Source organism: Zeus faber (genome assembly GCF_960531495.2).
Source record: "Zeus faber genome assembly, chromosome: 13".
In the NCBI taxonomy this organism is placed as follows: Eukaryota; Metazoa; Chordata; class Actinopteri; order Zeiformes; family Zeidae; genus Zeus; species Zeus faber.
In genome coordinates this window covers 27,790,005-27,803,187 of record NC_137198.1, presented here as the reverse complement: position 1 = coordinate 27,803,187, position 13,183 = coordinate 27,790,005, and the positions used below count along the sequence as shown (strand labels likewise).

Sequence of the window (13,183 nt, the reverse complement as noted above, 5' to 3'; positions counted from 1 at the left end):
ACCGAAATGTGTTAACGTTGCACTTAAAAATATAAATATGAATGGGTGCTAAAACAAAATGCATTTTCCCTGTGTTTTTTCCCCACGCCGGTAGACCGACATGCCAATTGACGTTCAACACACTGGAGCATAATGTGCTACTGCGCAATGTAAACTCAGAATCCGTCTGATTCGGGTTCTAGTCCCCTGAAACTAGTCCCTATTCACATCGATAGGCTATTATGAAATATTAAAAAATATATAAAATAATAATTTTACTGTTGGTAGTTTGGAAAAGAAATGCATTTGCTAAGTCTCAAACAAACATGAATCTCATATTACAATAACATATATATATATATATATATATATATATATATATATATATATATATATATATATGTGTGTGTGTGTGTGTGTGTGTGTGTGTGTGTGTGTGTGTGTGTGTGTGTATATATAAATAAATAAAAATATGATATGATATGATATGATATGATATGATATGATATGATTGCTTGAATTTCAGTCCGATTTTCGTGAGATTAGTGTTTGTCACGTTAGCTTTTCCTGAAATGTGGGGTATATTTTGCACTGAAGGTAGACTGTGGATTTGTTCTCCATTAAACACCTTAAATATCGAGACAGGATATATAAATATTATCTTTTTTTTTTTTGAATAATCGAAGGAAATAGAATGCATTACATTTCCGAATGGGGTAAAACGATAAATCGAACAAGCAAAAAAAAATATTTCTAATTGGAGATTCAATAGGTGGCGCTATTTCGCGTCGTCGGTTACCAGCTGCGACTGACAAAAACACGAAGAAGAATGCGGAAGTAGTGGAAGAGGAGTCCGATGTGTAGCTGTAGTGATTTGGTCGATTCGGGAGCGTATTGTGATTTGGATTCTTACCTTATGATTTGGGTTTGGTTGTGTTTCTAGTTGTGAACACAATGAATACAATGAATACAATATCCAGATGAATCTGACGTCAACAACAACACCGCAACCAACAACAACAACAATAACAACAACAATAATAACAACAACAACACACCACCACCGAGGGTGTCGTAGTCTGTGATGCCGCCGGAGAGAACTCTGTCCAACCTGCGGTCGAGAGCTGAAGGTGGGAAACCAATTATAACCCCACCCCCCAAAAAAAATCAATGATTTGATGGTTAACCTGCTTGGAAGCATCTGTGTGTTAATGTTGTGTCTGTAGAGACGTCAGTGAGAGAAGTCTCCCCAGCCCTGGATCATTGTTGATATGTGTGTGTGATATTTATTATAACAGTCATTTTAGTTGGATGTGTGTTTTGTGGGAGAAATAGATCAATTAATTGATATATAGTTGCAAATTTACTAACAAATTGAAAATATTTATTTTATTTTACCGGTTTAGTCTCATTGAGATTCAGAATTTCTAACAAGGGAGACCTGGTCATGAAAAAAGCTGACGTTGTAACCGATTACGCAACATAACACGTTGAAAGCAGGGTTCTTACCAGGTCCCTGAGGTGCTTGAATTTCATCCCCAGAAATGTAAGTTCTGGAATATCTTTAAAATAGCCCCCTTTTGTGCTGAAGTGCTTGGAAAAAAACACATTTGTTGAAAACCTGTGGTTTTGTTATTCAAATGGTAATGTAATAATGTATTTTTGTCAGAATCGCTGTTAAGACGTATGCAGATAATGCCAGGAAAATGTAAATCCTATCCAGCATGGTTGGAAATAGACACCTTTCATAATAGATGACAAAGAGATTAGTAATGTATATTTACATGTATAGTATATACTAAGAAATAGTAGACAATGAGATTAAGATTAATTTATATTTTAATTAAGAAAGATCACATTGAAAATGGATTATTTGTTTCGCGTGAAGTCCTTGAAAATGGAAAAAATAGTGCTTACAGTACTTGAAAGTCCTTTCATTTTATTTTGTAATGCCAGAATGAACCCTGTGTATGTATGAGGAAGAAGATATCTAATTATATTGTTTGTGTCCGATATCAATTATCATCAAATAAGCAAATATAAAATTAAATATGAAATAAAGAATTTAAAAGCCTATTCAGTTTTGTGTCTCAAAGTCAAAAAATATCAGTGAAAAGGCTTACAAGGCTTAATTTACAGTTACCGCCTGACATTTTTAACAAATAATGTAAAAAATGATCAGCTGAATCAGCTAAATCAGTTTATTCACGTACATCTATTAAGCTTCAGCTCAATAGACATACGTGAATAAACAAAACATATATATCATTTTTCACAAACTACAAAACTATAAATGCATGTATCTCAATGTTTTCTTCACTTCCCTCTAAAAACCTTATTTGTCATTTAACCATATATATCTCCGTAAGATATATATGTTGATTTTTATGTAGAGGACAAGCGTTAAATAGCCTTTACCTTAAATTAAGATCTCAGTGTGTACACTTTTCACAGGTCGAGCCCCCCTCCAATGTACGTTGCAATGTTCATTTAGACCCGTAGTGAAAAATCCTTTTGTATCACTTGGGATTGTGAGTGAAATGTAAAAGTCCAACGATTAGACTCCTGATCCCTGTCGATAATCTGTGAACCTTATGGTTACTTTGGGAAACATTGCATCCAGCTAATTGCCAAAGCAGATAAGTGAAGTAGTCATGTGAGCGGATTAAAACGGCGTCGGGAAGAATCCTTCAATGAATCACCCAAAGGGAGCGTGACTGCAGAAAAGTTGTTTGTAGGAACGCGTACAAGTCCGCTTCTGTTTGAATCTGATTTTTGAAATGGATTGGTCTGTGAATACAAAAGCAGATAAAAACAGTTTCACCTATGAGGTTATTTTGGGTCACTGGAAAGTCAACTCAAGAAAATTAACAAAATAAGTTAAAAGACAAAACAAGAGTATAAAATGCAGAATTTGACTGTAATTAACTCTTACTCTTAATTATTATTTTTTCTTTATTGCCACTGAATAAGGCAACAGATACGAGCGTTTACAGGCTCCTCGTGCCTTATCCAACTGTCAAAGATTTACTGTCCATCCCCCTGACACACACCCTAATCCTAACCTAATAACTGTACATCCCGGCAAGCTGTGGTCCTCCCTGTCTGTAAGCGATTTGTTTTTGACTGGTCATGTTTGAGGAGGAAGCGACGTCAAAGAAATGGGGTGCTCCGTCTCAGCGTTGACGTCCACGTGTCTTGCAGGCTACCAGAGGACGCGGGATACGCCGCCCAGGGACTGCCCGGCCTACCACGACGACAACGACGATCTCCGGCTGATCTCTTTAAACCGCCCTCAGCTTGCCAAATTCTGCACCAATCGAGTCTGGTACGTGCAATGGAAAACAATCTGCGATGAGTGCAAAGTCATTGGAGAAAAACAGCTGTTACATAACCTACACGAGACAATGCGCTCAACGACGCAAAGCTCATTTATGACTCCAGCAGGGCTCCAAAACCTGCGTATGGTAGGTAAGCCAACAAGTTGTGTAAGGTCACAAACTTGTGTCCACATCTTGTAGCTTGCGTAGGGTATCTAACAGGCCTAAGTGTTGTGTTGGATTTAGTCGAAGAAATAGAAGTGTTTTTTGTGTGATTTTTTTTTTTTTTTTTTTATAGACGTCTTAAGTCTCCATTGTTCAGTAAAGGTAGTGGAGCACTATGGACAACATAACCAAAAGTTAAGAACTGTGTATCTGTGGATCCCTGGAGATTATTGCTATTGTTATAATTGTGTTGTATTCAAATGAATGGTGAAGAGAGTTAAATCAATCGTCATTTTCTTGAATTTCCCCTAAGGCAGCTTTTAATGGTCGGAGCAAAACATCCACCGGTTTCAGAGTTTAACTCTCTATGAGCACTTTCGATTTGATGCATTTAATCATTCTAATTCAGTCTTGTGCACACATCTCCTCGCCTGCAGCACTGCCAAGTACAATGCGCTTACCTTCCTACCTCGCTTCCTGTTCGCCCAGTTCAGGAGGGCAGCCAACTCCTTCTTCCTGGTCATTGCCCTCTTACAGGTAAGTAACACATGCTTCTTATGTGGGTTTTTTTTATTTTGTTGCCTTTGTTTTTATGCGTGGAATCACACCAGACATCTCTAAGGGATCAAAATGGATTATACATCAACTACCCTGTTCTAATGACCTCGATATGGCAACTGACAACAAAAGTTGGCTTTATACTGCGGTATTTCACCAGACATAGTACGTCACTGTGGTACTTTTCACCCATATTTGAGTACACTATGGTTTTGGACATACGTATATCTAATTTGAGATACGCAACAGTATGCCTCTATGCTCGGACGCAGCAAAAGTAAAGACGGTGAGTCAATATGTCATGACATCACGCTTCCAAAATCAGCTTCCACTGAGACACTTTCAACAATTATATATATATATAACAGTGGAATAACCAAAGTCCACACCATCCTGTAAAAGTAAGGGATCAGAGCAGCCCTTGCTATCAGCCTTTGTGCATATCTTTAAGATGCTTGTTTGTTTGTTATTAATTTCTTTAACCTGTGCTGTCAGCAGGCTGAGCATACAGAGGGGATGGGTTGTTAAATTTACGTATTTTAAGGGTTAGACAGTGTGCCTGAGTCGTCTCTATTGAACATTTTGAGGAGTTCCAGTTCTCCTGCGTACAGTACCTGTCCTTCTACATAGGTGTGCAAAGAATCTTGTTTTTCTCTGCTCATTACCTGTCATTACCTCGTAGCAAATCCCAGACGTGTCTCCCACGGGGCGCTGGACCACCCTGGTTCCACTGGTTCTCATCCTCCTGGTGGCCGCTGTGAAGGAGATCATCGAGGATCTGGTGAGATCTGTGGATCCGTGGGATCCACAATGGAAAAACCGTGGGAAACATTTCCCCGAACCCAAAAGATAAACAAAAAAAGGAAAGGAAACCAAACAAAGTGCAAATGCTTTGTTCTAATATTGTGAAATTCCCTTCTCTAAAGTAACCTGCTTTCTGACCTATTTAATTTGGGGTTTCTTGGTGACATAAGGTGGTGTGGATTATTAAAAAAAAAAAAAAAAAATCCCATCTGAAGGTATTTTCCTTTTTCTGTGGATGTTGATCCACATCGACAGTTTGACCACAGCTAGCTACGCTGGGTTTTTGAGTTCACTGTGGCTGCCTTTTTCTTTTCCTTCCCCTTCCCTTCTTTACATTTTTACTGGGAAAGGCTGACCCGCCACCAATGATGGCAACGGCACACAGAGGAGCACACAAATTACACAAATACATTGAATGGCCGTTTCAGCTAGTGGCAGCTAGAAAAAAGTGTCAAATGTAGGATTTTTATTATTATAATTTTTTTAATCGTGCAAATTGCCACTTTAAAATAAAATGTGCCAAAGAAAAACCTTAAATAAAAAGCAAAGGCTGTATAGCTGGATGTTCGGGCTGTAGTATCCATAACCAGGGTTCCAAAAATTGAGAACAAAATGGCCTTTTAAAGTAGCACAATATTGCCACGTCATCACTAATCAGAGCTCAGGAGCTGCTCAACCAGCGTGAATCCTTGTTTATTGAGTGAACCAGGTAGCAACATACGCAAAAAAAAAAGGAACACCTAGAAGATCCATAGAGCACACAAACCCACACGCCTTTCACAACAAAACCTTTTTTTTTTTACATAAAACACTAGAACACCATGAGGGACATTCCATCAAAACTTCCATCTTAATACTCTTGGTTCATTCTATTTTGGAAATAAATCCCCGAAGCGTTTTAATTTCCTTTAATTAGATTAAAATCACCTCCTCTAGGTCCAAGACACACTTAATGAAATTGGGATTGCTAGCCTTTTTATAGCGCCTTGTTTAAGGAATATCGCCTGTAGCTTGGCAAGCAGTGAAAATGTTTTATGTTAGGGACTAAATTTGCCATTGAACTCTTTCTCCGGACAGAAGCGCCACAAAGCGGACAACGTGGTCAACAGAAAGGAAGCCAGAGGTGAGATATTGGTGTTTCTCGTTTGTAGTCTTAACAACTAAGCACATTTTATTTGACTATTCAGTTGTGACCCTTGAAATCCACATTCAAAAGCTAGGTCGAAACCATAATGTTTCACGTTGAAAATGGTGGATGGAAGAAATGGGACAGTTAAATTGAAATGTGTTCTCATGAAAAGTTTTGGAACCATTGACTGGGATTAATCATATTCCAACCATGTGATTCAAGATCGTGTGGCCACATTTCTCCTGACCATCTCTTAAGTTTTCTGTTTGTTTCTTCTGTTTGTGACTGCCCCTCCCCGCCCTTCGGCCATAACTCCAGTTCTGCGGAATGGGATCTGGGACAGCGTGCACTGGGCCGCGGTGAGTCCCCACAAGGAGGTGTGATATCGCTGACACAAAACGGCCATTTTGTGTGGGTTAAATAGTATGTCCTTTGCAGGTAGAGGTAGGGGATATAGTCAAGGTTTTGCGGGAGGAACACATCCCGGCAGACTCAGTCCTGCTGTCCTCAAGGTAGCCTTGCCCCTGCCCCTGCCCCTGGCCCTACCCCTGGCCCTACCCCCTCCTCCACGCCCCACCCTGTATTTATCTGATAAATGCTCTCAAATGATAGGTTTGACGTTTTTCAACCCTTGACCTTATTACAATTTTGACTCCGATCATTTATTACGTACAATGTTTAAGCCCTGAACATTTTTTTTTTAGAATCAAAAATCCATTTCAAAATCAGAAAGCTCACTGTGTATTCAGACATATATTCATATTCATAACATATATTATGAATTATGAAACATATACATATGTTTATGCAGAAAAATAAATTGTTGCAAACCATACTTTTTATCCTGGTTTTATTGACTCTTTTGCACTTCTGCCAATTCGCTCTTTTGACCACTTCCACGCAAATGTAAGAGACTAGAAACAAGAAGTTTTGCCGCTTCTGTTTCGCTTTGGATGTATATATATATATATATATATATACTGTATATATATACACACACACACACACACACACAGTTATTTAAAACACATAAAAATAAGTACACTAAGTAAAGGAGATTTAATGTTTTTAAGCCTTAAACGTTTGCCCTTTTGGACTGTATTTTAAGCACAGTGAGAAGGTGCAGCAGAGTGCTACATTTCTCAATAGTAAAACAAGGTTGTGCTATGAACAGTTATAAGTGATTGGAAACAACATTTTTATCTGGCATGGGTTGAAAAATAGCGCACCAATCTGAACAACTAAACCAGAAAAACTGATCTTGTCACTTGGTTAGGTGAGGTTTAAGACCAGTCCCCCCCCCCCCCACCCTTTACCCCCGTTTCTTTCAGATTTGCTTCTCTAAAAAGCAACCCAACACGCAAATCAAACCATGGGACACCAGGTGGAACACGGGCTATAGCTTTATCTGTTTGTTTTTCCAAAATGTGTCAACTGCAACAGAAAGTAATCTCTTTCGGGGACTACGGCGGAACCCAGGATGTAGCATTGGTCTTGCACTCTGGTCTCTCTTGCTCTGTCCCTTCTGCCCGCCGTTCCACTACTGTTTCTATCTGGACCTCTCTTGTTTGTTTCCGCTTCCGTCTGCCTGTTTATTTTAATGTCGTTGTTCCCACTTTGTCCCCAATTGGGACCCGTTAATTCCTAGGTGACGGTGGGGGACATTGTCCGACTGATCGAGGGGGACTCCTTACCCGCCGACCTCGTCTTGCTGTCGTCAAGGTCTGGGCCGGTGCTAGCAACAGACATTTACCTTTCAGGGCTTAATCTACCTTTATCTTATTTCATACTCGCCATTGCCCTTGTAATGTTGGCTAATATCAAGGGGGTGACATACGGACAAGGTTTCATGGCAAATTTGGAGATGAGTATTATTTACATGCCAATGGGTAAGGAGGGCGATAGAGCCCATTGCTTGCTGGAACATCTGGAGGAGTGAAATGGCTGAAATATAAACGGATTCTGTGATTATTATTTCTTATTAGGTCTCCACTAGTTTGCCAGTGGGTAGTGAAGTGAGTTGCTATCAAGGCTCTTGCATCTAACACCACAAAGTGGTTAAGCTGAGCTACGTAGCCAAGTGCCCAACTGTCAGAAACGCCAGATAAAAATTTACTTTTCACTGTGATGTCACAATTGCGGTTTGAGCCATCGTCACATACGTCCCATGTTCATATACATCTCCAAAATTGTATTTTTAAAGCCTTTTTGCAATATGAAAATTAGTCACAATAACTGAAATATGATTAGAATTGATATTATTTACATTGAACATCAAGTTCTTTGCACCACCTTACACTAGCTTGTATCGTTTTGAAAAGCATTTTGGCTGCGGACAATGTCAATATAATATCAATATCAAATTTCAGTATAGCAACATCACCTGCAAAGCTCGCTCCCCAATTGTGATTTAATAGATATCAAACAATTTCTGAAGTATTTTACGTATTATCTTGGTTAGCCTTCAAATGTTCCTCAAATAGCCACAAATGCCCAAAAGCTCTGCATGTGTACCATTGGCTGTCGAAACCAAAGTCACCAATTATAAAGTGACTATTTCGCTATTGTACTGTACCAATAACGCTCTGCTCTGGCTCCACACTAGCGAGCCTCACGCCATGTGCTACATTGAGACCTCCAACCTGGACGGTGAGACCAACCTGAAGATCCGACAGGCAAGAAGCATGTACTGTAATTCAACAAGACAATCCTATTGCGATATTCTTTACCCATTTTAGCGCCTCACAAAATGTAGTGTATAGTTGAGGGACGGTTTCAGAGGAATGCTTCGGACTGAGAGGCTTGACTGAAGATCTAATGTCACACCTTTTTGGCCGGCAGATGAGCAGTGAAACTGCTGTGAATGTCAGTCAAATGAAAATCCAATCCAATTTTAAATGTGTTAAAATGTACTACTATTGATGACACACTAACATATCAGCTGTGAGTCAAAGCAATGTAAGTGGCACTTTATTGTAGTTATAAATAGCCATTGTGTGCCATTACTAATCTCTCCCTGTGAAAATGTGACCAGGGATGATATAATACAATAATATTGCCCATTGCCCAATATTGTTTTCTTTTACTTTTCTTTTTCTCTCGCTCTCTCAGAATGAACTTTTATCTGGAATGGGTTTATGTTCTGTTAGTTAAGATGGATAGATAAATGCCAATATGCAATATACCTAAGAATTTGCTGAAATCTGGCAATATACAATAAACCAAAAAATTAATCAGAAGATAGGAAAAACTGGAAATTTACAATAAACCTAAAAAATAACAAAGAATTAGATAATAAATCAACCTAAAAATGTACAATACACCTACAAATAAACAATGGGCAACAAAAAACTGGCAATATACAATAACCTAATGATAAATATAATCTAAAAGGTAACAAAGAAAACCAAAATAAAATAAACCTAAAAATAAACAAGAAACAAGGAAAATGTCACTACAAATATAATGATATAATTAATAATTTCTTTCTTGGTATTTTCCCCGCATTTTTCAGGGCCTACAGGTCACCGCCACACTGAGGGACACCGACAGTCTGATGCAGCTCAGCGGAAGTCTGGAGTGCGAAAGCCCCAACCGCCACCTCTACGACTTTGTGGGTCGAGTCCACCTCGACGGCCTCCGGTGAGAAGTCACTGGTGATCACTTTACCTGTCTTGTTCTGAAATGTGTTGAATAATAATAATAAATGTTTGTAATATTTCATTTCAAGCTACTTTTTAACAGTTGCCGCTGTACATCCAAAGTCTGACATTGGCGACAGTAGGTTGCTAGTAGTAAACGTTGCAACTCCCTGTTTCTAGTCCCTTATGTTAGTGCAGATGAAGCCAAAAGAGAAAAGTGGATGAAAAGTGCAAAAGAGTTAATAAAACTCCCTGAAGAAATGTATAAAAAGCAAGGTTTATGGCCATTTTATAAGGCTTTAACGTTTGCCCCATTGGGTTACATTTAAGCACAGTAAGAAACTGCTACATTGGCGTTGGTTGTGCTGTATTATAAATGATGGTAACCATCATTTTAAAAGGCCTAGGTTGAAAAGTAAACCTATCCTTTTAATTCTTCCATCAAATAGTTTGCCCAGCCAATTCTGACAATCTCCTTGTTCTCATTTGCAAAATCTACTTTCACTGCACCCTAAACATTTCGCCCTTCGGGATGACCGTGGATAATTTTTTTTCTTTGAATTAGTTTTGTTTTCGATCGAGGGTTTGGGCCGTCGGATGGGGCCAAAACATGGACATTTCTCACATGCAGATCAGTATTTCTACAGTAAGAAGACCTTCATCTTAACTGTCGGCATGGCTGTCTTTCTTCATTTTGTTGTTCAGTCCCATCCCGGTGGGCTCGGACCAGATCCTGCTGCGCGGCGCCCGGCTCCGCAACACGCAGTGGGCGTGCGGCCTGGTGGTATACACAGGCCACGACACTAAGCTGATGCAGAACTCCACGCGGCCGCCGCTCAAGCTGTCCAGCGTGGAGCATTTGACCAACCGGCTGATCCTCTTCCTGGTGGGCTGTCTGCTGGCCATCTCGCTGGCTTGCTCCACAGGCCAGACATTGTGGAAGAGGACGTGTGGGGACCACGCCTGGTACATGGATCTCAACTGTGAGTCTCCCCTTAATATCGATGCGTTTTTTGCTAAGCATTGAGGAGTTGCACATTATTGAATTGTCGATATCTGTGGCTAGAATCTCTAAGCCTAGAATCTCTGTGCTTAGAATCACGCTTAAAAATAAACTTTGTCAGGAGTTAGCGCATACATGAATGGTGTGATCTTGCTCAACTCTCGATTAGCAGCTATGAGAGCACGGAAACTCGGATTGTTTGAGTCCAGGAGCAAACGTGTGGGTTTCTAAGCCTTGGCAGGATTCAGTAGAAATGTTTTTGGGGCACATGTTGTTCAAAATCCAAACCCGAAAATGTTTACATTTTCAGTTATGGTTTAATCAGAGTCATTATTGAGTTGACATGATTTTTTTGCTTTGCGTTTCCTTGACCACTGGTTTGTTACCAGCTCCAGGTACAGTACAAGTACTCATATTATGAGCCTCCTATTGGTTTGCTTTGGATGGTAGTCTGGGTTTGTTTAAAGTCCACCTCCAGTGCTTTTAAAATGTTTTATTTCATTATTTTCTGAGCACCAGACATTAAAAAAAGAGTTCTCTTTTCGAGAACAAGTCTATTGTTATTCGTGTGAGTCAGATATCAGCATTTTCAGGTGACGGAGGAGTAAAGCCCTTGATTAAAACTTTTTTTAAGAGGTGCTTTGTTCACTTTTTCTCTTCATTATTAACACTGATTGCCATGGGCTAATACATGACATTTAGTTCCAGATGGCCTTTTTGGAAATATTGAGGTGTGGACTTGGATGGAGGTGTCCTTTAACTTCCCATTAAACAAAATCTCTCTTGCCTTCGAATTTAGCTATAGTTTCCAGTTGTGTAATGTGTCTACCTATGTACCTGTGTTAGAACCACTGTCAATTGGAATCATCTAGTCTTTAAACCCTGCAAAACGGCATCTGGGACCCGATAGGAACCCAAACTGTGTTAGAGCCATTCCTATAGCAATAAAGGCCAGGGAAGCTGGGGTTTCCTCTCACGCCCTGTTTCCAACACCCTCTCAACAGACGGCAGCGCTGCCAACTTTGGCCTCAACTTCTTGACGTTCATCATCCTCTTCAACAATCTGATACCCATCAGCCTCCTGGTGACCCTGGAGGTCGTCAAGTTCATCCAGGCGTACTTCATCAACTGGGTGAGAAGATAGATTTCCCACAGTCATTCCTATTGATGTTGTCAGTGTTATGCCTTTTTATTAGCATCTTCACACCCACAAATCAGTCTATGGGGTTTATTCAATAATTTCAATATTTGAATTTGCCGTAATCCATAAGGTTATTTTGTAAAAAGAAAAAAAAAACATGTATTCCACTCAACCCAGACAATCTTATGGATTTCAACTTTAAATATGGGTGTATGTTGTTTGTTTGTATATATAAAGTAGACCTTTTTAGTTGAGTAGACCATTTTGACACCGTTCCCCTGTGGAAAAAAGACACTTCACTTACACCTAGAACTATACATTTTTATGTTAAATTTAACATTAAAAATGTATATTAGAGGGTATTTTTACCTTGATAAGTATAAGTGTAGTTGCAGTAGTAACGCTAAAAGTAGCAGCGGTAGTAATTCAAATAAAAATAACGAGAGGTAGGAACACCGAATCATTAAAATGCTTGGTTCTTCTTCCTCCAGGACGTAGATATGCATTATGAGCCCACGGATACGTTTGCTATGGCGAGGACATCCAATCTTAATGAGGAGCTAGGCCAGGTACTTGAAATTTAAAGTTGCAATGTGTGAAACTCTGCTCTGTAACCCTACTGGTAGAAAATGGGTATAACAACAACAAGTCCTTAAAGTTCAACCCAATCTTCTCCACTGACCAATCAGGCAGTAAGGCCCAGAAGCTTTAAAATGATGAATTGGAATGGAAGGATTTGCTTCCATTAATTATTTCATTAAAAATCCTCAGAGGTGAATTATTCATTTGGAAGTTATATGCAGTTCATGAGAATGACTTCCTGTTTTTCCCCCAATTATTGACAAACCGCCATTTTCCTGGTTTTCCTTGCATATTGTGACCAGGTTCGTACAATTATTCTTCTTCTATTAGAAACTGTGTCGCCAATGTGTCTTTGCAGGTCAAGTACATCTTCTCAGATAAGACGGGGACCCTGACCTGCAACGTGATGCAGTTTAAGAAGTGCACCGTTGCTGGGGTCACCTATGGGTGAGGACGGCCTTGAACCCTTTTTTATTTAAGCCTAATTCTGCCTCCCTTTTACACATGTTTACTCACGTCCTTACAAGATCTTCATTTCACTTCAGTTCAGATTCACTAACAAGTATGAAATTTGTTTTATAAATGTCTAGAACATATTTGACGTAACCTACAACTGCTTTCTATTTTTGTCTCAAGACTCAAGATAAAACACAACTTTTTTTCCAAAAATGGGGAGGAAATGATGTAATATGAGATGATAATTTATGATAATTTTCTATATTGTTTGGATTCATTTGACATCACTTGAATCACCATGTTTTCCACTGAAAATAAGGTCTTTAATTTCATTTTTTGAAATTGGCTTTCAGAAGGTCTTACAAAGATTTATCTTAAGGCCGTGGCATATTTCTTGCGTTCCTT

The 13,183-nt window shown here is 39.3% G+C and overlaps 1 protein-coding gene and 1 long non-coding RNA gene across 2 annotated transcripts; both read left to right on the top strand.

Annotated features, from left to right (window-relative positions):
* Positions 1-829: 829 nt before the first annotated feature.
* LOC307238931 (phospholipid-transporting ATPase IA-like) lies at positions 830-10,830 on the top strand (the record flags this gene model as incomplete). The annotated part of the gene is made up of 11 exons (XM_080012085.1): positions 830-1,109; positions 3,184-3,307; positions 3,902-4,001; positions 4,705-4,803; positions 5,904-5,949; positions 6,274-6,314; positions 7,604-7,677; positions 8,561-8,630; positions 9,470-9,597; positions 10,302-10,579; positions 10,769-10,830. The coding sequence occupies exons 1-11, from the start codon at positions 1,064-1,066 to the stop codon at positions 10,828-10,830; spliced, it is 1,068 nt and encodes a 355-aa protein (XP_079868211.1). The 5' UTR covers positions 830-1,063.
* Positions 10,831-11,617: 787 nt separating this feature from the next.
* On the top strand, positions 11,618-12,770 carry LOC307239231. Its single transcript, XR_013844464.1, has 3 exons — positions 11,618-11,731; positions 12,232-12,309; positions 12,681-12,770. It is a non-coding gene; the product is annotated as an uncharacterized lncRNA (long non-coding RNA).
* The last annotated feature ends 413 nt before the right edge of the window (positions 12,771-13,183 follow it).